The 27,848-nt window shown below is 39.4% G+C and overlaps 1 protein-coding gene across 1 annotated transcript; it reads left to right on the forward strand.

Moving 5' to 3' along the window:
• The first annotated feature begins 1,214 nt into the window (after positions 1-1,214).
• On the forward strand, positions 1,215-26,150 carry UBE2J1 (ubiquitin conjugating enzyme E2 J1). Its single transcript, XM_061206860.1, has 8 exons — positions 1,215-1,695; positions 9,674-9,747; positions 11,140-11,271; positions 13,427-13,511; positions 13,794-13,899; positions 16,053-16,182; positions 17,411-17,530; positions 23,240-26,150. Exons 1-8 carry the CDS (start codon positions 1,665-1,667, stop codon positions 23,516-23,518), a joined length of 957 nt encoding a protein of 318 aa, XP_061062843.1. The 5' UTR covers positions 1,215-1,664; the 3' UTR covers positions 23,519-26,150.
• The last annotated feature ends 1,698 nt before the right edge of the window (positions 26,151-27,848 follow it).

Here is a 27,848-nt window from a genome sequence, read left to right on the forward strand (position 1 = left end):
TCTTAACCACTGCACCACCAGGGAAGCCCTCAATTCACTTTAGATTCTTAATTTTAACAATAGAAAATATAGGAAGGAAAATAATTTTCCCTCTACCCTTATGAGTTCTTGGCTGAAACCCCTTGTAATACAGATGAACAAAAGAAAAACAAGCCAAGTAACTCCCTGATTTGGCCCAAGTCACCACCTTAAATACTATCTTCAACTAAAGACAAAAGAAAGCTGTAGGGGGATTGGAGGGAGGCCAGTTATGGGAGGTTATAGGAAAAGCACTTAAACAAGGGTAAAGATTATTTTGCAGATTTGTCAGTACCTTCTCCATTGAGACTCTCTTGTGATTTAGAGTCAACCTTCCTTCTCTTTAGAGAGAGGGAGACGCTAACAAACGTAAATTTCGCCTAGAAAAGGGTAATTTCTACTCTGTTTTCAGAGATTCTCTTGAGCCTGCTCTTTCTCAAAAATAATCAGCTCAAAATAATCCTTATGCCAAAGAGGCATATTTTGAGGTGGCATATTCTGCTGCCTTTCAAAAAGAAAGTTTTCTACTTTTACATAACAAAATGAAACTTGCCCAACCTGATTAACCCTCTTCATCCCACCTAGACTTCTTTCCTTCCCTCTTCATCCTCCTCACCATCCCAATCTCTCCTCTTTTCCTAAGTCTTTGCTCCTCTTTTAAGTCTTCAAAACCCCCAGTCCTGTCCTCTTTTTCTCAATCCCACTCTTTCCGCAATGAAGCCTGAAGTGTGTTCTTTAAGGATATACCTTTCATATTTGTATGCTTTCCCCGATTCAATTCTTTTTTTTCACTCTCCCCAAATGCTTAAGTGCCTTGCACCTAAACACATTTGTCTGAAAAAGAATCCTTATAAAACCCTACTCAATCCCTTATCACTGGATTTTGTCTTCCCGATTTAACTGTTTCCACCCCAAAACAACTATTGATCTAAAAATAAAGCACTTGGCAGGCGCCGGTGCACGCGGGCGCCGGGCCGGGGCGGCTCTGAACCCGGTGTCGAGGGCCCGGGCCCGGACCCAGCCCGCCGCGAGCAGGGCCGGGGCGCTTCCGGCTGCGCCGCTCCGCGGGGAGCTCCGCGAGCGCTTGGGGACGTCGGATGGGCCTGGCGGAAGGTCGGCCTCCGGGAGGCCCGGGGTGAGAGGAAGACCACCTGGGCGCTGCTCGCTCTTTCAGATCCCGGAGCGGGCTTCCCGGGGCCGGCGAAGTGGGCGCCGCCCTCCCGCCACGAAGCGACTGCCACGTCAGAACAACTTCACAAAACCGGGGAGAGGGCGGGTGACGCAAGCCGGGCGGCCGCGGCAGGGTTGGCCCCGCGGCCAGACGAGGAGGCTGACCTCCAGCCCGGGCCCCCGCTTCAGCGACACCCGGGCCGGCGCCGGCGCCTGCCCAGCCCTCAGGGAGGCGGGGGAGCAGCGGAGGAGGCGGCGCTACCGCGGAGCCCGCGCCACTGCGGAGCCCGCGCCTCGCCTGCGCCCTCCCGCGCCGCCGGCAGTCCTGGCCAGGGCTGGGCGGCGTCCCCGGAGGTTCCTGGGCCACGGCCGGTCGGTCCGAGCCGCACTGAGACCCGGGCGGCAGCGGCGCGGAGAGGTGGCGGCAGCGGCGGCGGCGGCTGGCCGGGAGGCCGGAGCCGGGACAGCGACCCGCCATGGAGACCCGCTACAACCTGAAGAGTCCGGGTGAGCGGGGCTGCGGGCTGGGCGCGGTGCCGCACTGTGGGCGGCAGGGAGGAGTGACCCCGGACTCCAGGGCCCCGCGCCGTCGTCCCCTCGCGTCGGCCGCCGCTCGCGGCCCCGCTCCCGGTTTCGCGCTCTACGCGAGCCCGCCGCCTGCCGGGCTGGTGCAGGCCGCGCAGCAGGGCTGCCGAGCGGGCACCAAACCTGGGGACTCCCCTCGGCACCGCGACTGCCCTGCCCTCATTTTCGCCGCGTAGAGCTGGGTTATCAACTCATCCCCGAGCACAGGTGTAAAGGTGATGGCCCTGGGTAATAGTGATCATCAGCCCCTCGCCCTACCTGCGCCCTCAACACCGTCGTTAGCCCTTCTCCGTCGCCGCCACCGGACTTTTATTAGCTGCTTGACCCACTCGCATTTGAGGATTTAGTTTAAACGTTCTGTTTGCAGCATTTGGGGCGAATAGAATTACAGACATAAAGGAAATGTTCTGGACTATACCAGTTAACCCAAAAGCTACGAAAACTAGTTGAGCCGTGTACTTTAGAGCTAACCATGATTTTTGCCATACTGACTAGTATGATGTATGTCTATGTTCAGTCATAGAAACTTCTCTTTCTGTATTTAATGCCCGTGCTTCATTCACAGAAGCAGCCAAACAATCCTAGCCTCAAATTCTTTTCTGATGTATCATAAAGATGCACGAAAAGTAAGCGGCTCTCTCAGATTAAGACAGGCTTGAAACGAATCTTTGTGTTCTATAAATGGTATTCGATCTGTATCTTGATAAATTTGTTAGGAGGGAGAAGCTCCACACTTCAGCTCTAAATAGTAATCCTAGGATGTTGATGGTTTGACCAACCCTTGCTAGTTCTTTTTTTTTTTTTTCCTTCCAAAGAAGCAAGTTCTCATTAAGAATCAGCAAGATTAGCATGCTCATGGAAAGAGCTAATTGTGAATCCTTGATTTTTTTAAATAACTTAAAAACGTACAAAGAATCCAGAAAAGCCTGAGGATACTGATTGAACAGAGCTTTGTTAACCAGAGTGCTGTCAGGCTAAGAAACGTTCTTAGGTAACTAAGTTTACAGAATTGGTCATAACATTTGGGGAGGCAAAGACTTTTAAAAAAATCTGGCGAAGGCCATGGGCTCTCCAAGAAATACATTTATAGGATTCAATTTCAGTGGGTTCACAATCCCCGCCCCCAGCCCATCTCCTAAGAACACCAGGAAAAAAAAAAAAAAAAAGGAGATCAAAGAGAAAGAGGGAAAGAAAAGCTTAGTTTTAAGATTAGATGGTAGAATGACTAGATTGTTAAGATTGTGCTAGATTTTAATAAAACTATGTGGGTAAAACGTAGGGTGACTCCTTGGTCACATGGTGTCAAGTTCCTTGAGACAGCTGAGGTACTTAGTGGGATGTCCAGAGAATAATGAAAATGTGAGTAATAGTACAGTTTGGAATGGAGGATTGGTGGGTCCCAAGAGATTGTTGTCAGAGGACCTTGCTCAATTTTGTTAGGTTATCATACCTGAGATTGTGGTAAGCATTTAAAATTCTCCAGAATGTTGTATGTTTCTATACTATATGACCTACTTGTCATCTGGCTGAACTTGGGTAGACATGCTTCTACTGTGTAATAAATTGCTTCCCCTTTTTGGTTTCGTTTCCTCAAAGGTAGTGCTGCTGTTCTAAAAATGAAAAAAAATTTTAAAACCTTTTTTGGTCATTGTACAGATTATTTAGAGTTCATGGAAAAGATAAATTAGATGAGATATGGGACTTATTGAATAAGTGCAGGAGGCATAGTAAAAATGTTTCCTTCCTTTGTTTTATTCTGTCTTGTAATATTTCGTAGGGTAATGCATGTGTGAAAGGAAGTGGTTAAAAACACTGCACAATGTAAGAGATATAACACTTTTTCTCTCTATCTGATGCGGAGTTGTCTTAGAGGTATGGATGGGCCAATTAAGTTAAGATAGTACAAATAACTGGTTAAAGGCCAGTGTGTTAGCATATGGATAGTAAATTTGTTCATTTTATAGATGGGAAAACATATCTTTTTACGATCTTTCTGGAATGGACCTCTGGCTGTATGCAGAGCTCTGTGTGGAACCACTTCATAAGCCTCTGGCTAGCGTATCAGTACTTGCCTCTGCATCAGGCTCCCTGATCTCTTTTTGGGTCCGTTCTGGCCAAAGTCGCAGGATCTCGGAGTATGAAGTAGGGAGACATATGTGTAACGAACCTCCTGTGGCAGATTTCTTTGGAAGGGCCCTATGGGTTGCATTCAGCAGGTGATTGGCATATAAGAGATTGGTGCAAAGGCGCCTACTACCTCCATCAGAAACCTGGGAGTTATTCTATCCATGCCCAGGGTGTCTACTGCCCCTTCATGCTAATCATTCTCAAGCTTTAATGTCCAATTTAGACCTTCTCCTAGGCTGTAGATACATAGAGCTTACTGGTGATTTAACATCTTTACCCAAATTTCCCACAGACCAAAAAAAATCTCTCCTAGGTATAAAAACCCAAAACCAAACTAATCAGTTTTCTCTCCTCCCCCAAACTTGCACCTCACCCTAATATTCCTAACCCAGGGTTTGACAGCCACCCAGGAATCCACTGGCGTCGTCTCTGATCTCTTGGTCTACTCCTTTACTCCACCCTCTACCCTGAAACACACACAAATGCATGCATTTTCACGCAGGTGCCAATACACACAGTCACATATATCTAATCCTTTGCTATTGTCACCAGGTCAATTAAAACAAAACAAAAACTGATTAGGTCACTCCTCAAATTGAAAACATTTCAGTAGCTTCCTGATAGCTGTGGATTAAGTTCAAAGTAAACTGTTTAGCTTGCCCTCCTCACCAGCCTCATCTCCTATCACTCCTGTGCTCCTTTACATTTTTACCATCTATCCATTTTGCCTGAGTGATTCTCCAGATGGAGCAGCTCTTCTCACCTATATGCCTTGGTCCCTGTTGGAACCTCTGCTTGGAATGCCTTCCCTTTTAACCATTTGAAATTCCTATTAATTCTTCAAGCTTCTTTAAGGTTCTGCCTTGTCCAGCTCCCATAGGCAGACTAAGGTAGTCCCTATATTTGTGCATACTTGGTCAATATTTGTGTTGTAATTGTTTTCATGTCTTTCTGTCTCACTACAAGCTGCTTGAAGACAAGAAGCAGGTCTTATTCTTCTATCTCCATGGCTCAGATATTCTTTAAATTGAATGGATACCTTTGCAGGGTCTTTGTGGGCAGAAACATGAGTCCTTAAGTATTTGCTTAAGTGCCTTCACTATGGGAGCAGGAAGAGGCGGTTGGGGAGCATGACGTTGGATTCACATCCTCGATAACTTGGAGATGGATGATATCAAGATATTCATTGATACTTTCCAAGGGAAACAGATGCATGAGAGACAGTGACCTGTAAAAGACCCCTTTAGCTGGAGCTTTGTCTCCAAAGTCCAGTGAGCTACCTGGGCATGTGAAGAACGCTAATGGGAGGCCCTTAGAGCCTAGAGTTTGGATCCAGAGTGATCATGTGGCCTCCATGAAAAGGAAGAATGAGAGCAGGAATGCAGGTGCTCCCCACCCTCCTTCTCTTTCCTGGCACATCTTGTCTTACCATGGTTGGAGAGTTCCACTGATAACCTTGCAAAGAGATAAGAGAGGAGCTGGAGTGGAAGAAGTTTCCTCACTATCCATGTGGTAGCAAGAGATGGAGTATCAGGAGAGGCAGACTATGCTCTAGCCCTAGTTTCCAGGCAGTACTTTGAATCTTGACTATTCCATAGCAGTGATATTTCTTTTGGGGAGCTAGGGAGCCATGCCATGTGGCCAACTACGTATGCTTATGGCCTGGATTTGAACCAGGGAGAATCATTGAGAGGGCCTTAAATCTCAATCCATTTCTGACCTGGGGAAGAGGAAGGGGTGAAAAGGAAAGGAGAATTATGTGACAAAATTATTGAGTTTCATTTGACAGATATGAACATTGAGGCAGAATAAGATTATAAGTGACTTGTTCAAGGATTTAGAGCTACAAAATATCAGAGCCATATTTTTAAAAATATATTTATTTATTTATTTATTTATTTTGGGCTGCATTGGGTCTTCATTGCTACATGCGGGCTTTCTCTAGTTGCGGCGCACAGGCTTCTCATTGTTGTGGCTTCTCTAGTTGCGGAGCACGGGCTCTAGGTGCGCAGGCTTCGGTAGTTGCGGCACGTGGGCTCGGTAGTTGTGGCACGTGGGCTCAGTAGTTGTGGCTTGCGGGCTCTAGAGCGCAGGCTCAGTAGTTGTGGCGCACGGGCTTAGTTGCACTGCGGCATGTGGGATCTTCCCAGACCAGGGATTGAACCTGTGTCCCCTGCATTGGCAGGTGGATTCTTAACCACTGTGCCACCAGGGAAGTCCCCAGAGCCAGAATTTTAATGCAGCTCTAATTCCAGAGTCCACGTTCTTTTTCACGAAGGTGTTCATAGTATATGTTGTTTCAGAAAAAACAGATTATAAAAACACTAGAATAATCTTACCTTCTGTTTAGCTTTGTACTTTGTCTCTCACATGGTTTGTGCCTGTGTGGCCCGTGAACTAATAAAATCAACTTGTTTAGTGGTTGAGCCAATGATTGTTCCTTTAAATTCTTTCCTGTAGCAATTCCGACCCTTTCATACGTCTCTCATAATATCCGTTGGATGTTTATTTTCCTCTGTTGAACTGAGCTGAGTGACGAAGAGGCAGAGAAAATGTGATAATGTTATGGAATGACATAAAATCTGACCTCTTCAGCTTAATCATTTTGCAGCCTGCTGATGAGGGATAAAGGAAAAACAGTCTTCCTGGCATCTTTGATTGCTGACAGCAGTAATCAAGTTAAACTAATTAACTTCATAACAACTTCCATGATTTTATTTATATCTAATTATATTAACTTAGTGATATTTTTTTACACGGCTCTAAAACAGGGGCTTTCAATTCTCTTTCCGTGGGCCCCGTTAGGTAGAATGGGCGGATGGGGATAAATAGCCTGAAGGCCTTTCCATGCTGGCCCTGCTGTTATGTTTTACATATTGTGGTTCTCCTTAAACCTTTCTTTGAACGAAGGATTTTATCTCATTATCAAATAAATTTGAGAACCACTGCTTTTTCTTTTTTTTGACCACGCTGTGTGGCTTGCAGGATCTTAGCTCCCTGACTAAGGATCAAAGCCGTGCCCCCTGCAGTGGAAGCACGGAGTCCTAACCACTGGATCTCCAGGGAAGTCCCCAAAACCACTGCTTTTTAATCAGATCCTTGGAAAGAGTTTTGTTGGGGGGAAGATAGTAAAATTCATTTCAGCTAATATTTGAGTGCTTACTGTGCTAAGCCTTGAGAAGACTGCAATGAAGTAAATGTTATTGAGCAGGAAGGACAGGTGTTAATCACAAGTGAGATGAACTTTATGAAAGAAAAATTATAGGGTGTTAAGAGAACTTAGAGCAAGGGGACTCAAGCCAGTATCCAGGGCAGTGGTTTCCAAACGAAATAACTTAGAGAGCATTCCTGCTCTCCACTCTCCTGCCAGGACTCCTCAAGGATTTTTATCTGTCCAAATGGAAATCTCTAGTCGCTCCTCTGAGAGTGGACAAAGGAAGGTGTCAGGGAGACCTTCCTGAGTAAATTTCATAAAGGTCTGGTGGGAACCAGACTCAGTGATGAAGTGGGGGAAGGGAGGAGGAGCAGGGATGCAAGCTGAGGAATTGCTATGTAGGAAGGAAGGTCTGAAGTAGAGAGAAGGTGAACTGTGTGCGAGGAATTGAACAAAGCCTAGTGTCTGGACCTTGGGGGGAGATCGTGTCTCAATATATATGTGCGTGTTTCTAATATAGCATTTATCATGCTGATTTGTATTGACTCCTCCCCCAAGACTATAAGCTCCTTGATAACAGAAGCTATATTTTATTTTGGTTGTAGCTATAGCATCTAGTATGAACTTAATGAATATTTGCTGATCAGATGAACGAGTTCTCTGCCTATAGGGCTTAGCTCAGAGTCGGAGATGGAAAAGAATATTAATAGTTATGGAATAGGATAGTGACTTAAGAGTTTTTTTCCAGCTTAGGAACCCTTGATTAAAATGAAATTTTATGCAAAAAGTCCTGACACATACCGAACTGTTTGGCTGTAGTGTGTGAGAGTTGCTTCTCAATTAACCTCTCCCCGTAACGTTCCACCCTGTGCCACCACAAATTTACTTTTATTGTTTCCTCTGCTTATTCATACCGAGCTGGGTAATTCCTACTGTCTTTCTTTCAGATGTCAGTACCTGACCCCTTTTCTCTTCTGTCTGCTCTCAGGTTAGGTGCCCACCTGGTGCACACCTCTCTCATAGCATGTATTGAACTGTGTCAGTTGGTTCTCAAGCAGAGTTTTGGAGAGCCTTGGGCCATCTGGTGTTTCCCTGGCTTTGCTCTCCTGTATCCGACACCAGTATCCTGACATTTTTTTAGCACCTAAAGCTTGACGTTGAGGGGGCTGGAATCAAAGGATTGACCTTTGTGAACCAGTAGGGGAGGAAAGAGGGTACAGATACACATAGGATTGTAAACTGTCATAAGCTGTCAATAGTCATTGCTCACGGGGCTAAAAGTCTGTGCCATTAACTGAAAGAGGTGGAAGAGAATTGAGAGTAAATAGGTGTGAGATAGTCTTGGAGTGCTCGTAGGAGGGGGTTGGGTGGAGGCTTCCTGGAGAAATGTAGGAACACAGGGTGGCATTGTGTCCCAGTGGAGATTGTTGTTAATAACTCTATAATGGCATCAGTGTGCCTGTCTCTGACTTTTTAAACCCCCTTCAGTAATGCTCAGCTGTTTGGGTATAGACTCCAGATAAAAAGATGGTTGCGGGACTTCCCTGGTGGCGCAGTGGTAAAGAATCCTCCTTCCAATGCAGGGGACACGGGTCCGATCCCTGGTTGGGCAACTAAGATCCCACAGGCCGCCGGGCAGCTAAGCCCGTGGGCCACAACTACTGAGCTCCGTCTCAACGAGAGTCTGCGCGTGGCAAACTACAGAGCCCACGTGCCCTGGAGCCCGTGCGCCACAACGAAGAGCCTGTGTGTCGCCACTAAGACCCGAAGCAGACAAAAATAAATAAATAAATAAATAAAATAAATATTAAAAAGAAAAAGAAGATGGTTGAGTTGGCTCAGTTAGAATTAAATTTTGTCAGGGGAATATGAAAGAGGAACTCCTAAGAGCCAAAAGTGTGGATGAAGAGGGAAGTGAATATAGGTATAGGTGGGGTGAAGAATGCTATGGGGTCAGTGGATTGGAGGTTTTAATTAAGCCTAAGAATCATTTCAAAAAGGAATTCAGCTAGGGCTATAGAGATTCATTGACCTCTGGGGACAGTGCCATTAAGTTAATGCAAGATAGTGGGTAGAAAGTCCCAGGAGGTTGAGGATATAGGGGGTTTACTGTTCATGAGCATGAGTTCCAGAGGCCACGTTTTTGTTAAATATTTTAACAAGGTAGAGTTGGACTGCCTGTGTTGGAATCCTAGCTCTGTCATTTATCAGCTGTGTGACCTTGGACATGTTATATAATTTCTCCATGTCTCAGTTTCTTCGTCTGGAAAATGGGGTTAAAAATCGCACCTATCTCATAGAGTTGTTTTGAGGATTACATGAATTAATGTTTGAGTGCTACCATATAGGAAATATATATAAGTACTTACTAAATAAAAATAGTGACTTTATGAGACTTCCCTATATATTTAATTTAACGTGTAACTCTTCTAGCGCCTAGCTACCATTTCCTCCCTACCATTATTACTATTATCCCATAATTAAATGATATGCTCTGTTGAACAAGTCCTCTACACATTTTTTGTTGAAGTAGGAACTTTTTCATTAGGTTTGTAAATCTGTGCTAATCACTTAGAAAAGTAAATTTTAAATGTCTCTATCTTGTGAATTTTATTTTAGCTGTTAAACGTTTAATGAAAGAAGCAGCAGAATTGAAAGATCCAACAGATCATTATCATGCACAGCCTTTAGAGGTTAGTTTCTATCTCTGTCTTCTACATATGTATTTTAATACTTTAATATTTTAAACAAGTTTCTTAAAATTGTTTTTTCATTGCTTTGAGTCATTACAAATGTGTTTGATGTGCTTTATTGATATATTTTATTCCCTATAGTTCCTGAGTTTTTTGGGTTTTTTTTTAACCATTAAAAAAAATTGAAGTATAGTTAATTTACAATGTGTTAGTTTCGGGTGTACACTGAGTATTTCTATTAGCCATTCAGAATCAGACATTTTAGAAGAAGCAGATTTCTGGTCTCTATAAAGTGGGCCTCAGATACTAAATTAATTTTAGGTCTTCCCTCAGGAGGGAAAGTGGAAAGAACTCCAGACTCTACAGGTGGAAGACTTAGCCCCTTGAGGGGTCTCTACATCTAGTTTGGGCTTTTTGTACGAACATCTCTACCTCTATTCAGTCTTCCCATCTGTGAAAGGATGGTATTTAAATGTGCCCAATCTGGTTTTCATGGTAATAGTGAGAATAAGATGTGATAACATGTGCAAGCATTTTGCAAACTATGAAGTACGTGGTTAACTGTAAGATGATGTAAGCCTGTGTGTTAATATTACCACTTACTAAAGAGCTTTTAGGCATCTATGAGGGATAATTTTTAAAAGTTTGCTAAAACAATCCAAATTTATAGTAAATTATTTGATTATATAAATAATAATTATCACTACTTAGGATATAAGGATTAATTTACAGTTTAATTAAGTCTGGAATCTTTTTCTAGATCAAATGATTTTTTAATTAATTAATTAATTAATTAATTAAATCCCCATCCAAAGAGCAATCAAGCATGAACTCAAAATAAATATATTTTCAGACATACCAGAACACAGATTTTCTTCCTTGTATTCCTTTCAGAGGCACATAGCTGACAATAAACCACATCAAAATAATGCAAAAACCAAAAAAACAAACAACAACAAATAAACACAGAGGAAGACTGAGATTCCAGTAAACCTAGAAGACACTCAAGTGAAGAATTTTGGAATGTGTCAAGAAAGCAATTAGTCCAGATTAAAACTTCAGGGCTCCAGAAGAGATTTTTCAGAGAAAATAAATGGAGCTAAAGTAATAGGAAATATGTAAATCTATAATCTTATTTATGAATAAATAACAATGCTCAGATGTTTTAAAATGCATTTGTTTAAAAACATTTTAGCTCTTATGGGACATGAAAACTAGATTTAATAGCTTTTATTTATAACTTTTATACTTGAGACATTGTGTGCATTAGAAACTGTTCTAGCAATAATATAAAACGTTAATTTTTCTCACCCATGTTTCTAATACTCACTGATAAAAAAAATTCAACTTTTTAATGTTATTGATTCCTTGTTGGTTATTGTTTTTGTTCAGGATAACCTTTTTGAATGGCACTTCACAGTTAGAGGGCCCCCAGATTCAGATTTTGATGGAGGAGTTTATCATGGACGAATAGTACTGCCACCAGAGTATCCCATGAAACCACCAAGCATTATTCTGCTAACGGTAAGAATTCTTGACTTTTTGGAATGCTTCTGGTGTAACTCTTCCTGGTGGCTGTAAAGTGTGTATGCATACTCATTTTCATTAAGAAATAAAGTGGACCATTATTATTATAACTTTGCTTTTGGAGACCAGACCTTGGACTGTATTTTTTTCTGGGAAAAAATTCCTAGGAAGTTGAAGCATCTGAGAAGTACTCATGATGCTAATTGCCATAGTGTGGTTGTTAAGATTCAGTGAATTAATGTATGCAAAGTGCTAGGCTGGCACATGGTAAGTACTCAATAAAGGGTAGTTACTGTTATTGTACCTCTTAATCACGTTATCTCCTTCAGTTTCTCACCTTTCTTATGCTTTGTTCTTGAGTTTCCTCATCTTTACGTGCAGCTCTTAGAGTAAGAACTGACACAGTCCTCAATAAATGTTAGCTATGTTATTACTATTTATATCTTAGAATTTCTCTCTATCGTCACATATTTTATCTCCATGTAAAGGAAAGCTGTTGATCCAGTTTTCTCTTTTATTTCCTGGGACATTATTCCATCAGTAAATTCCTCTCTTAAGTGTTAAGCTTTTCTTCCTTCATTTCCTTTCATTTATGTGTGTTTAATTATCCCCTAACCTTGAAAGAAGCAAAAATAAAACACAAAAACCTTCCCATATCTCTGCTACCACTTTAAGCTGCAGTCTTATTTTTCTCTTCTGATAACCTTCAAGACATGCTAACTCTAGTTTAGCCTGTTGTGTTCTGGTTCCCACACATAGCACCCTGTTTAAACAGGCTTACTACACCAGTCTCAGAGACCAGTTTGAGAAATCTCACCACCTCTTCTCAGTCTTCATCCTATTCCATCTAAGTTTAAGTTAAACATCTGATACACATGGGGTTAGCAAATGGTAAAAGAAAAGATATTCATCATTACCAAATTAATGTTGCTTTTACCTATAGTGTTTGGTGTAGTGGAAAGAGCATTAGTTTTAGAGCCAATAGCCCTGGATTCTGGCCTGTGCGGTTTCCATTACACCAGGGGCAGGTTACATAATCTCTTTGAAATTCAGTTTTCTCATTTGTCAAAAGGGATGTGTATGGTAAATATAATCACACTATAAAGTTCCTGGCATATAGAAGCTGCTTACTAAACACTAGGTGTTGTTGAGAATTGTTAATGCTGGCAGTAGGGCTGGAGCAGGAGGCCCTGGAGGGGCCCTTCTCTTCTTTTAGATGCTAGATCGTGGGGAGAGTCAGGTGGTCTGAAGGGAGGGCTGGTGTGTGGGGAAACTGGTGGGGGGCAGTGGGGCAGCAGCTGTTCACCGATGATATCATCATGTGTACTGGTTTTCAGTACTTAACTCTTTCTGATTCACTTCCTCTCTTTTGAAAATTCTTCTCCAGCCTTCATTCAACAAATATTTATTAAACACGTGTCATACACCCTGTGGGTGTGGCAGAGAATAAGTCAGATTCTCTGCCCACGTGGAACTTATATTCTAACTTCATGCCTATTTTTCCTATCCTTCCCCTAAGTATGGATAGTCTACGAGTTCAGACTACAGCTGTTTTCTCTTATTTCTAAGAAATGGTTTCAACGATCACCTCTGTGAAAGTCACGTACCAGAAATGTATTATCTTCTTCTGATACCAGCATGTCTGTATTTCTGCCTGCCTGCCGGACATCATCAGTAGCTCTTCTGCCAAGACAAAACTGAAATTATTCTCTCTCATCTTTCACTTCTGTGTTCCTGTATGAAATTGCATCATCCTTCTGAGAATCACTCCCATCTCAGAGCCTTCCTCCCCAGTATCTAGTTTCTTCTCTTTTAGATCCTTCCCAGAGTCTAGCACCATACTAGGCACAGAGGAGGATATCAGGACATCTTTATATGTCAGTTATTTAGATGTCACTTGTGCAACTCAGTTTCACAAAGCTGCTACAACTTCTAAAAACAGCTTTTATTATTCATTCAGAATCCAACAAATATTTGTGGAGTATCTGTAAGAGGACAAAAATCTGTATCCCCTTGGAGGTTCCATCCTTTTAAAATTCTCTAAAAAATTATCTTTAAAAGTTCTTTATATATAAAATATACTTATACTTTAAAGTATAAAACATTAAACACACACATGTATAACTTTTAAAATACCTTATTTATTCCTAAGGCTAATGGACGATTTGAAGTAGGCAAGAAAATCTGTTTGAGCATCTCGGGACATCATCCTGAAACTTGGCAGCCTTCATGGAGTAGTGAGTATTTAAAGTGAATATAAATCTTATATAACTTTAGTCAATTCATAATAATAATGTATAATACTCTCTTGAGGTTGAAGCTGTTTTGGATAAATAATTTGATATTATTGAATAAATAATAAAATTCTTTTCCTTGTCTAGATTTTTGCATCATTTTAATACAATCCCCTACTTGTACTTCTTCAGTGAAACCCTATGAGTCTTTTCTTTTTCTCTTTCCAGAGTAAACCCAATTCCTTTTACAGAGCAACTTAGATTGATGTTTACTTTTTATTTCAGTAAGAACAGCATTATTAGCCATCATTGGGTTTATGCCAACAAAAGGAGAGGGAGCCATAGGTTCTCTAGATTACACACCTGAGGAAAGAAGAGCCCTTGCGAAAAAGTAAGTTTTGCATTTCCTTATTTGTTACAATCTGAATACTGTTCTGGATAATGGCTACTAGGAGATAGGCTCTGTCTCTTTGTGACTCACCTTTGTTCTACAGGATCTAGTCTTAGTTTTGCTATTTCAGAAATTCAGTTGTATCAATTTCCCCAGGGGCGACCAGACTCTAAAGAATTTGTTTCATGCTATCTAGTTTTAAAAAGTAGTTGATAATATCAACCTACAATGAGCAATACCTTCTAGAAGATAGTACTGGTCATTTATCTCCACTTGGGCAGTTTTACAGATGGAAAAGAGCCAGAGTAATGATATGTATGTAGCTTTCCACAAAAGTTTAAAAACTCCTTGAAGGCAGAGAGGGAATCCATTTTATCATCTTTGTATCTGTAGCATCTGCCACATAGCAAGTGCTCAATAAATGATCTGGAATAAAGCAAAGATTTTCTTTATCAAGTTGTAGTTTCCCAGTGGTATTGCCTTCTTGGTTTTTTTCAAGTACATTCTGTCTGTATGACCCAGATTAGTCATTAGATTCGGAGTAGCCTCTCCTTTGAGTAGTGCGAAAACTCATTCTTGATTTTGATCATTGTCCTGTTCTGGACTTCGCTGCCTGCCACCTTTCAGACCTATTATGTTAATTAAATTATAGTATATCTTACTCTTACCCTAGCACAGCCCAGAATTGGCCCTCCATAGATGTTTGTTAAATCAGATAGACTTTAGCCTTGGGAAGATTTGATAGACTCCCTGTTTTATCAGCAACTTTTCTTTTTAAACCTTATTCCCAAGTTTGGTATATACCTTGCAGCTACTATTCACAAACTATAATATGTACTTGGAGTACATAGCATTTATTTTGATTTCCTATGGCGACTTTCTATCTTGATACTTTCATCCAGTTCATTTCATGTACAAGGTAAAAAAAAAAATCAAAAAACTTTTTGTTTAGACTTCTCACTCTATATATTCTAGGTTCTTAGTCTGTGATACAGGCTTTCTAAAACATGATTTTGCACTCAACCATGGTAGCATACTGTCCTTGTGGATAAACTAATACTAATATATTAAAAATAAACTTTCTCCTTTAAACTTCATCTGACTTCTCAGTTAAAAGTGAACACATTTTAAGGTAAATAATTTGGATACAACTGATTCTCAAAGGATATGGACAGCAGTGCTACTTCTGGTGAAACAAAAAACATTCATCAATAAACACTAAATTAACACAACTTTTACATATATTTTGTCTACGTGAAGTTATAAATAGTATATTCTTCAAGATCTAAGACTCTTATTTTGTTGAACTAGAAGTAGGACAAAATAGTTTTTTTAAAAGTTCAGCAATGTAACAATATATATTTCTGCATATTATACACATTTATTTCCAGTCATACAAAGAAGAAAATGAAAACATACAGAAACAAATTAATATTAGGAAATAGTCTAGTTAGCAGGCTTATTTTGAGCCTCTATTATAATGAATGATGAATTTCAGTGTCTGGATTTTCCACAAGTTCTCTGATCTTTCAAGTTGTACTACTATTTTGATGAGTAGGGTTTGTGAGTTTTTCCTTGGAAATATCTGTAAATTCTATTTTATTTTATTAAAAAAAAATTTGTTTTTATTTGGCTGCACCACACGGCTTGTGGGATCTTAGTTCCCCTACCAGGGACCAAACCCGGGCCCACAGCAGTGAAAGTGCCGAGTCTTAACCACTGGACTGCCAGGGAATTCCTGAATTGAGCTTTAAAATGGACTTTTTACATAGACTTAACATAGGCTTGTTATGTGTGATCTTGAGGACAGTGTAGTTAAACAATTTATATGTTTTGTCTTACAGATCTAAAGCTTACTTTATTTAGGCAGTATATTAGGAAAAAATGAAATCTAAGCCCTAGTTTTTGTTTTTTTAAAATTTCAGATTGTTAAAATTGAGGCATAATTGACATGGATTTTTTTTAAAAAACAGTTTAACTTGTGTATTTGTCTCAGAACTATAATTATTGCCAAAATTGTCTAATTTGCATGTAGATAAGTGTGATACGGAATTGTTGAGTGATCTTTTAAATTTAGTCATTCAGTATTTGAGCGTCTTGGATTAACTTTCAAGTATTTGATTTATACCCATCAAAAAATTACTTCTTACCAGATCACAAGATTTCTGTTGTGAGGGATGTGGCTTTGCCATGAAGGACGTCCTGTTGCCTTTAAAATCTGGAAGTGATTCAAGTCAGGCTGACCAAGAAGCCAAGGAACTGGCTAGACAAATCAGTTTTAAGGTACTCTAAATTTGTAAATAACTTCTAATTCTGTAGCCCTTTTGTTTATTGCCAACTTTTGGACAGAAAGTAAAGCAATGTAGTTCTGTCGCACTGAGGTTTTTACAAATAATTTTTCTTATTACAAAACTAATAATATATATTCACAGAAGCAGCATTATTATTATAGCATAGTAATGGTTAAAACTTAGACTCTGGTATACTGTGCCACGGTTCAAATCTCAGCTTTGCTGCTTATTGGTAGTAGGACATCAGGCATATTACTTACATTGTACCTTTTTCTCATCTGTGAATAATAATGGTACTTGTAGGATTCTTACAAGAATTGAGTTAATGCTCTTTTAAATGTATTGCATTTAGAACTGTCTCTGGTGCTTAATAAATTTTAACTATTATTATAGAAAATATAGATAAACAGTAAGAAGAAAATAACAATCATGCATAATCCCATCCCCAAGAAATAGCTGTTATTAATATTTTGACATGTCTCTCATCCTTTTGCTCTGCATATAATTACTTCTGGAATTTAATTTTTAGCTCCATCAAAAAAAGTCAACCTGCCTTAAGCAACATGCTGCCTCTCCCTTTTTTCCCCTCTCTACATCTTGTATATCCTTCCATGTCCAGTTCTTGGGAGAAATTTTCCCTTCTATTTTACTGCGGTGCCTGGAAGAGGAGGTGCTTAATAAATGTTGGTTATTTTCTTCCTTCTGAGGATTCCTATTGTACTTAACATTACTTCTCTGAAAATCTTAGGGCCAGATGTCTTTTGTACATCAGAATTTCAGATTTTAGAGATATTAAACCTATACTAACATCCATAGTGGGATCTAGGGCAGCACCCCATAATCAAATCTATTAATATCTCATCAGCAAACCTGGGAATATTTACAGTAATGTGCGATCAAGACTGTTAATAGCCTCACATGTCAGACTTCGCCTGAAAATTACAAAAAACTTTAGTTTTTAGAGCTTTTTGGAGTGGATTGTGAACCAGGAGTGTTAGTTTTGTTCCTCACCAAGTAACAGCTCCTTGAGAATAGGTATTGTCTACTCTTCCTAAAATATCTAGCACAGTATTGGACACGAGTGAATGCTCAGAGCTTAACTGACTAGTTGATATTAAAGTAGTAATTAAAATAAATCCAGGAGAGGACTTAGTAGGTTGTGGGTTATTCTGTACATCTCCTCTTGTGACACTGCTCTTGGGTGTATCTTTTTTTTATAGGCAGAAGTCAATTCATCTGGAAAGACTATCACTGAGTCGGACTTAAACCACTCTTTTTCACTAAATGATTTACAGGATGATATACCTACAACATTCCAGGGTGCTACAGCAAGTACATCGGTATGGCTCTTGTCTTTTATATCTATATCTATATCTATACCATTGTCATTATTTGCAGTAGAAGAGGCGATATCTAGATGAAATATCTGAATATTTTGGTTCTCCTAACAGTTGGGTTCTAACCTAGCTCTCCCTGTAGTGAATTATAGTATCTTAAGCAAGTTATTCATATCTTCTCAGCCTTCTTTTTTGTTAAATGGGGCTGGACTAAACAAATTTTAGGTCCTATTGTCCTTCCAGAATTCTATGACTTTTCTGAAAAGTTAGTTTCAATATAATGCTAGACTCTGAATGAAACAAAATATACATACATTAGCTGCTTTCTAAATAGGCACTTCATCTCTGGAAGGTTTGTTAAGCTGCATTAAGGCACTGACTTAAAGGCCTGGAGTCCAAGATTTGCCTTAGACCATCTCTGTCCAGTACAGTAGCCACTAGCCACATGTCTATCTAAATTTGTATTTACCTTATTCAGAATGAAACTAAATTAAAAATTCAGTTCCTTAGTCACACTGGCTACATTTCAAGTATTCAAGAGCCACATGTGGCTAGTGGCTACTGTATTAGACAGCATAGATACGGAACAGTATCATCTCAAAAAGTTCTGTTGGATGGTGCTCCCTTGTACATAGTAAGTGTCTAATAAATAATTATTGAATGAAAGATTACACGGATGCTATGGGTCTTATTAGTTGTGCCCTGACCTATTGTCTAAACGTTAGCGGGCTTTGGTCGTTGGAGAGACTGATTAAGAAACTGTGACTGGATTGTTGCTAAATAATTAGGATTATGGGGGAAAACATTGACTTTCCTTTCTTTTCTTGAATTTTTAAATAAATTTATTTATTTATTTTTGGCTGCATTGGGTCTTCATTGCTGTGCACAGGCTTCCTCTAGTTGTGGCGAACAGGCACTACTCTTCCTTGCGGTGTACGGGCTTCTCTTGTTGTGGAGCACGGGCTCTAGGCACATGGGCTTCAGTAGTTGTGGAGCACGGGCTCAGTAGTTGTGGCGCACGGGCTTAGTTGCTCCGCAGCATGTGGGATCTTCCTGGAGCAGGGCTCGAACCCGTGTCCCCTGCATTGGCAGGCAGATTCTTAACCACTGCACCACCAGGGAAGTCCCTCCTTCTTATATATAAGAGAGGAACTGTCTTTTTCGTAACAGATTGTTTGGTTGAGTAGCCACATCTTTCCCCCCTGTCCAGTTTATAGAGGATTTTAAAGGGTCAGGAAAATTGGAATAGAAGCTGGGCAAATACAGATTTTCCTTTTACTCAGGAATACTTATTATAAAGTGGGACTGAGTGGTCTTCTCCCATTCAGAGAGTGAGATGGGCAGAAAGAAGTGGATTGGAGAAAGCAGGGGAGAGGGTGCTCTAAAGGAAGTTTTTGGGGGACTGAAGATGGAAGTATAAGAAAAAAGTGCATGCTAAGAGTTAAATCATTTTTATGTGTTGCCCATGTAATTTCATGAATTACAGAGAGATATAGTGAATTAATTTTAGTCAGTATATGTTTTAGCTTGCAGTATTTAAAGAAAAATTCAGATTACGTTTCACCTTTGGAATTCTAATAGTTTTTAATTTATTTTTATTTATTTATTTATTTATCTTATAGATTTTATTTATTTATTTATTTATTTATTGGCTGCGTTGGGTCTTCCCTTGCTGTGCGCAGGCTTTCTCTAGTTGCGGCGAGCGGGGGCTACTCTTCGTTGCGGTGTGAGGGCTTCTCATTGCAGTGGCTTCTCTTGCTGCGGAGCACGGGCTCTAGGCATGCAGGCTTCAGTAGTTGTGGCACGCAGGCTCAGTAGTTGTGGCTCGCAGGCTCTAGAGCGCAGGCTCAGTAGTTGTGGCACACGGGCTTAGTTGCTCTGCGGCATGTGGGATCTTCCTGGACCAGGGCTCGAACCCGTGTCCCCTGCGTTGGCAGGCGGATTCTTAACCACTGCGCCACCAGGGAAGCCCTCTAATTTTTTTTTCCATCGTAAATAGTTTTTTTAAAAATAGAACCATCCTATTACAGAGAGGAGGAGGGTAGTAATCTTTTTTCACCTATAAGGACAGTCTCCTAATACTTGTGATGTATTTAAATCTGTCTTTAGTCTATTTTAAATCTATGTCAAGTCTCCTGTTGCATATTCCAGTTATACTTATTCCAGTTGTAATTTATTTTATAATTAGTTATTTATTGTCTATCTCCCTTCCCAGAATGTGGGCTCCTTGAGGATCAGGGTTGTCTTTCTACTGCACGATATCCCTAGTGCTTGGCATAGTGCCTTGTATATAGTAGATGGTCAATTGGTAGTTGTTGGTTGAATAAATGAATCTTAGGATTGGCACTTTAAAAAAATACTAGGAATACAGATAAAGAAATCAAGAAGTTTAGTAAATTAGATTGCACAAACAGTAGTTTTGTTATTACAGTAGTCTTTTCCATTTTGATTGTTTTTCTTATTTTTTCTTCCAGTTTTATTGCAATATAATTGACATACAGCAATGTATAAGTTTAAAGGTGTACAGCATAGTGATCTGACTTACATACACCATGAAATGATTACCACAATAAGTTTAGTGAACATCCAATATCTCAGAGATACAAAATAAATGAAAAAAGAAAAAAATATTTGGCTGGGGGTAGCTGCTTTACATGCAAGTGTAATATAAATTCACTGAGATGTTATACATCGAATCCCAGATAAGGTATGTTTTTTTAGCCTTGAGGGGCGAGAGATTGCCCAAAGTCTAAATACAGCAGATAACATCAGGCCATCTGTTTATTTGATGCAGATTTTTTAGCTATGTAGAAATGGGAACAATACTGATGGTCGATTTATGTTTTTCCAGTCTATCAGACTTTTTTCTTCTTCCCAGGGATTGAGGTTCTGAATAAGCCATTTCATTTTGTGTTAAAAAGCAAACACACACAAAAAAAGCAAACACAGAACTCCCTCCCAGATGCTATTCTAGGTTACTATAGAAAAGCTTTTATATATATATATGTAACAAGGGACTTACCTGTGACTGTGATTTTTTTATATATATTTAAATGTAATTTAATTAAATATAAATGTCACATACTTTTACGTTCCCAGAAATGATCACTTCATCTTAATGAAGGAAATGGAAACTATTATGACTTAAGTCTTCATTCTGTGATATGTGTGTTTGAACAAGTTTAGGCAAACAGCAGAGATTTAAAAGTCCTACCACCAAACCTATGGCATTTTGAAAATGCTAAGGCCAACTTGATTCTCCACCTGCAGTTCAATATGAACCACCAAAATTTAGTCCAATTAGTCCTTCAACTCCAAATAATCATACTAATAAAGTTCTGAAAAGCAGCCCTAAATAAAGTTCTGGAAAGCAGTCCTAAATAAAGTCATGACTTTTTTTGTTACCTAAATCTGGAGTCTTCAAAGGGATATATCGATAGTAATATTAATAATGACTAACATTTAATAAGCAATTGTGTATCCTAAGCACTTTATATCATTATCCTGTTTAATCTTCACAACTACTGAACTGGATAGTATCCTTGTACAGGAGAGGGAGCTGAGTCTTAGGTTAAATAACTTGCTTAGGGTCACACATCTTTGAAGTGGCGAAGCCAGCCTAGTAATGGTAAGACTCCCTGTTTTAGTCAGGTATATGGGCAGGATAGTGTTCCCCCTCAAACTAATGGAAAAAAACAACATGTAGGGGCTTCCCTGGTGGCGCAGTGGTTGAGAATCTGCCTGCCAATGCAGGGGACACGGGTTCGAGCCCTGGTCCGGGAAGATCCCACATGCCGCGGAGCAACTAGGTCCGTGAGCCACAACTACTGAGCCTGCGCGTCTGGAGCCTGTGCTCCGCAACAAGAGAGGCCGCGACAGTGAGAGGCCCGCGCACCGCGATGAAGAGTGGCCCCCGCTTGCCACAACTAGAGAAAGCCCTCGCACAGAAACAAAGACTCAACACAGCCAAAAGATAAATAAATAAATAAATAAATTAATTAATTAATTAATTTAAAGAAAAAGAAACAACATGTATAAAATCAAAGCTTTAAGGTGAGTCAGTCTCTTACGCTAGTTTCTGAATTGATACTACCAGCTTGCTTTTTATTTTCCTTAAGAACCCATTTCCCTATAAGCCCTGAGTACTTTTGCTCTATCAGACACTTTTATCTGCTTGGCTGAATGGCTGGAAGAATGGGAGATTTCCAGTGGAATGTTGTAATAAGTCATGGCATGACACAGTGTGGCAACATTAGGCATCGTAAAATGTAACAGCTCTGTGTGTCTGCTCTTCAGTGAGCACCTTGCTCCTGAGCCCTGGAGTACGGAAGTCCAAGTTCACGCGCCTCTCATTCAGCATCAGCACTTTTATTTTTAGCTCAGAGTGGGTAGTTCCTTTCTACCTCTGGGTTATGGGTCACTACATTTGAGTGCTTCCAAAGGATAGTTTTAAGAAACTCAGATTATTTAAATCTTTTAATGTTGGGGTGCTGTCAGAATTAAAACGTAATTTCTTCTGCAGGTAACTTAGATCAGCAGTTTTTCCCTATGTTTACAGTTGTTGCCAGGACAAAGCTCATTCTCTTACCTTTTAAAAAAGAGGTATTTGAATTACATTATTAGATTCTCTTTTTTTCTAAATATTGAAAATTTCTATAATGAATAGTATTTTCGTTCAATACTTTTTTTGTAATTACTCAATTTAAAAAGTTACTCTGAATAAAACATACATTCTTATTTTTTATTTGAAAGAATGTGTCTTGACACTATTATAATCAGCATAAAGTTGTTTTCAATATAAGAAAGACTGTTGGGTTATTAGAGGTAGAGTTAAGGTATCTATATAAATAAAGTGGAGTTCATATTTTGTAGAGCTTTCTTGTCTATAAAACACATTTACGATTTTGAATCACTTGGTACCACATTGTGTTTATGCTTTGACCAAGCGTTCATTGAAAGGATGGAAAGCAGTTGACATCCAGTGCTTTTCAGGGGGATACACTGAGTCTCCCCTAACCACCTCCACGTGTTTCTCAGCACATACCCAGGGCACTCTTGACAAGAGTTCATGCTTTACACTCATAGAATAACACAGTTCAAACACACAGTAAAGGGTTCTTCTAGACTTGTGTTCAATTCAGTTGACAGGGATTGTGAGAAAAGATAAGCCTGGTTTGAAAACCACATCTATTTTTTATAACAATATTATTATGAAGAACATATGGTTTGAAATTATTTCCTATGTTCTATGATTGTTGATGTAATAAGATAACACTGGGGGAATAACACTGTTGCTAGTTGCCCTTTTTTGCCAGTTACAATATGGCAAATTTTTATGTGGAAGTGGGAATCAAATTGCTTCCCTCCTTGACTCTCCTGAAAGAAGGGAGGTACCCAGATGCCTAGCAGATACTGTTTGAATTGCTGCTGGAGGAGAGTACAAAGCGATCTATGGAGAATATGGGCAAACTCTGTCGTTGTCTTATTTGTTGCTGGTAAATCCCTCCTCTACCTGGTGAGCACTCAGAATAAATTGTGTTGCTGGCTTATTCCGGGGGGTGAATTACTAATCTCAACATTCAGAGAATTCTTGGTAGTTTTGCCCTTAGTCATATTTAGTGCTCGGAGATTCCGTGTGCTGTTGAAGAGCCTGTATGTACGTATACAAGTGTTCTTTGCCAATTTCAAACAAAATTTCTTAAAATTTCATAGTGTGGAGTCCAGAACACCTTAGCAGCGTCCCTTCAACAACCTGCCCAACCTGTAGCTGAGGATACCTCCATGAGCCCTCGACAGCGCCGGGCCCAGCAGCAGGGTCAGAGAAGGTCGTCTACTTCACCAGCTGTGACCCAGGGCCGGCCGCCAAGAGACCACCACACTGATCATGGCGGATCCGCTGTACTGATTGTCATCTTGACTTTGGCATTGGCAGCTCTTATATTCCGACGAATATATCTGGCCAATGAGTACATATTTGACTTTGAGTTATAATATTGTTTTGTGTCTTAAGAGCTGTGACTCAGCTACTTCATTAAACATTCTGCATTGGGTATAATCTAAGAATTGTTTACAAAAAGATTATTTTGTATTTACCCTTCATTCCTTTTTTGATCCTTATAATTCAGTATAAATATAGCTAGACATTCAGACTGTGTCCTGCTTAGTATAAGGGGCTAGAAGTCAAAGTCCCTTGTCTCTCTGTGTGACCTGCTTTACAGGGAAATAACTTATTGTTGTTTCTCATGCCTCAGCTTCTCTTTATGGAAATTTGTGATACTTTTCTGTATAGCCCTTTAAAACTTTTGGATAAAAAATGGTATTTTAAGTTCCAATGAGTATTACTAGTTACTCAGTACCATTTATTGAGTACTCTGTTTCTACTTAATGTAGAATGATATAGGGATAAGAGTTGGAAAAAAAGGGAAAATAAAACCCCTCAAATAGCTTGCTTAAAATGTATGCATATGAGACATACTGGAATTGCCCATTCTGTGACTGACTTTGTGTCCTAAACATTCTTCGGTGAAAGTAAACTATTTCGGTCAAACATCTCTGAGGAAATGAGATTACATCATTATTATTGGATGTTACTTGAAGAGGGAATAATGCTTTGTAACCACTTTGATATGCTGTTGTCCCCTTCTCTCCAGTTCACACACAAGATTTTAAAAGAAAGAAGGAAAACAACCCTCCATAGAGCTTTGATTTAAGGAAGGAAGGATCCAAGCCAGGAAATTGCTTGATTTTCCTCCACAAGTTAAATAGGAGGATCTTAAGATTTGAATGTTTGCTGTACTTTGAATTGTATATCTTTTGAGTTGTATTATATGCCTAGCTTTATAATCACTATAAATTTAATTATTCCAGGAATATCATAATATTGAAATATTTCATGTACCATTTTAATACAAAAGCTCAGGGCCCATGTAACAGTGATAGAAATCAGAACTGCCCACCTAATCAAAGCCCAAGAGATAATTTTCGGCGCAAAAGCAATATATCAATATATATCAATATATTTATTGATATATTGATCAATAAATCCGTATATAACTTAGTGCTAGCTAGCTCCACAGACTCTAGTAGATAATTTTATCATCATAAATAATGCCTGGTGAGAACATATAATCACAGAAAAACGTTACCTTCAGCATGTTCAGGAGCAGCATTGAGGGCACTCTTGAGAGTATTGTTAATGAAGATTTAATTTTTAAATACAGGCAGTCCCCAGCTTTCAAATAGGTTATGCTCTAAAAGTGCATTTGTAAGTTAATTTTTTTTTTTTTTTTTTAACGACTCAGTGTTGTAAATCATGTTTAGGTTCTAGACAAGGCCACATTAGACAAGATCCATTAGTCCATAATGTATCTTGAATACTTTGGGGAATGGTATTTATAAAGTCCTTACGTAGCTTTAACTAACTGAAATTATGGGCAAGATAGAAACAATTTGTAAAATGATTTTAAAGGCAAATTTAATTTTTACTCCTGCTCTGATAGGATTTTGGTTCTATGAACTATCAGACACAATTTGTTTTCATCTTATAGCCAGTTATGTCTGCATCTAAAATAAGAACGTATTGTATACTATTATATAATAGACAGTTTTCTTAAATTTTAATAAATTAGCATTTTTAAAGTGTTTACAGATTGTTTCTCTTATATCTACAGCTGAAGTTGGTAAAGTCTAAAAGGCCCAAGGACTTTATGAAGACCTCGTATGTCAGGAAAATTATAGGTTACCATTTTATAACTTTATTGCCATGAGAAAATACATTCTGAAGTCTTGGTTTGGAATGTAAGATATTAGAAATATTGGTTCAGTGGTCAGTGGTCTCCTAGCAAGAGGTCACTGACTCACGGGGGAGGACCAGGTAATGTTATCACCTGAGAAGAAGGAAATCCCCATTCTCTCAGCCTATCCTGAGGTTAATCGTGTGCTAGGAACAATCTTCCCTCCATTTCCTCTCCATCACACTGAGCCAGCCTCGATCTATGTGATCTCGTTGCATGTTTCCATGGAGTGTGTCTATACTTTAAAACTGATTAAGCCAAGAAGATTTCACATTCTGCAGATCTTCCTCTATCTGAGTTGCCTCTCTTCTTTCACCCATCAACAGCCAGGCCATATCCTTCTTTGTTCCAGTTTTTTTTTTTTTTTTTTTTTTTTTTTTACCACCTGATACACGTTGTCTGAAAGTGGCATATCTTTTGCTTCTTCCCTTTCAGCTCACTTTGCTACCTAAAACTCCTTAAGTTGTCGATCTGGCCCCCACTGTGGAGTTAATGAACAAAACTGGTCTTTGGAGCCATTCTTACATCCCAATAAAGGGCCTCTTCAGAAAACTATTATTTTTAAAGCCCCAGTTTAACCCCTTATTTACGGCATAAGGCCAAAACCGGATGTGTGATCTGGTAGGTAAAGGCTTAGGACTCCTTCCTCCAATCCTCAGATTTAGGTAACTCATGGCTTTTCCTTTGACCAACATAGCACATATCAAGGTAGTTAAAATAGCATGCTTGAAAAAATATATAATGTCTGTTTCACCTGTAACTGTTTAAACCAATGAAACCTTTCAAATTTTATGTATTGTGGGGCTTTTATGTAGCACTTTATATTTTCATGCTGCTTATAGTTTTATTCTACTGAAATAAATGAATTTCATCAAAATTCTCAACTACTTTTTTTTAAAAACCTTTAAAAATTGTTTATTATTTTGACTATGAAAACATAAAATTTCCTATTTCAGGAGAATAAGAAATCATTTTGTTCTTTTTGGCTGTGAATAAACTTTCTGGTACTTCGAGACCTCCCATTTTTATAGAGCAGGATCAGTAAACAGGCAGACCTCACACAATTGGACTTAGTTGTGCAGAAACCTAGGCTGAAGTACTGAAAAGCCTATATTGTTTTATTACTTGCAAAGAAGTATATGAAAGGTGAATGCATTTAGTGAACCTGAGCTTTAACAAAGAATAATGTGTACATTAACATGTGTACTGTGGGAATTCCCTGGAGGTCCTGTGGTTAGGACTCTGCGCTTTCACTGCCCAGGGCCTGGGTTCAATCCCTGGTCAGGGAACTAAGATCCTGCAAGGCGTGCGGTGCAGCCAAAAAAAAAAGTGTACTCTTAACAGCCATTGTGGGAGGCTATAATTGCTCCAAAGCTATTTGGAATGCCTCTTTAAAAGTTGCCTTCAGAACTAGTTTGAGCTGCTCAGTAAAACCAGTGACTTTATTCATACCTGCTTTTGAATTCTTTATGTCATTTGGTCTTATCTCCTGTTCATTGTACCTCCTTGAATATTCTCTTGCATTTTTCCACTTCTCTTCATGCTCACTGCCACTGCCCTAATTAGCCATCATCTCCTCTCAACTAGTGCAATTATCTCTAACAAGTCTCCATTCTGCACACTGCAGCTGGAGTCTTCTCCAGCGCGTGGTACAGATCTGATCCCGTCTCTCCCATTGCTCTTAAAATAGGCCTGAACCCTTGATGTAGGACACAAGGCTGTGTGTGACCACAGTCCCACCTAGCTCTGGCCTAATCTGGCTGCAGATATTACTGGGGCCTTTCCACAGCTCTTAACTTGAGCCAATGGGGCCGATCCTCTGTCCTGAGAAATAAACAAATGTTAAAGTTATACACCCACTGCCTCATACCACATGCAAAATTAACCCAAAATGGATCTGAAACCTTAATGTAAGGGCAAAAACTCTTAGAAGAAAACATTGTCAATTTTTGTGACCGTGGGTTAAGCAGTGGTTTCTTAGATACGAGATCAAAAGCACAAGCAACCAAAGAAAAAGATAAATTATATTTCATCAAAATGAAAAACCTTTTGTGTTTCAAGGAACATCGTTAATAAAGTGAAAACACAGAATGGGAGAAAATATTTGCAGATCATATATCTGATAAGAGACTTGCATCGAGACTAAAGAACTCATAACTCAGTAATAAAAAAGATAAATGACCTGGTTAAGAAGTGGCAAAGGATTTGAATAGACATTTGTACAAAGAAATCATTAGTCATTAGGGAAATGCACATCAAAACTACAGTGCAATACCACTTCACACCCACTGTGATGGCTAGAGGGTACATTGCTGGTGAGAATGTATTGATAAAATGGTGCAACCACTTTGAAAAACCTTTTGGTAGTTCCTCAAAAAGTTAAACATCGAGTTACCATATGACCCAACAATACACCCAGGTATATATCCAAGACAAATGAAAACATGTACACACAAACTTGTACATGAATATTCATAGCATTATTGTTAATAGCCCAAAACTGGAAACTCAAATGTCCATCAACTGAC

The sequence above is a fragment of the Eubalaena glacialis genome, chromosome 12 (genome assembly GCF_028564815.1).
Source record: "Eubalaena glacialis isolate mEubGla1 chromosome 12, mEubGla1.1.hap2.+ XY, whole genome shotgun sequence".
Lineage (NCBI taxonomy): Eukaryota > Metazoa > Chordata > Mammalia > Artiodactyla > Balaenidae > Eubalaena > Eubalaena glacialis.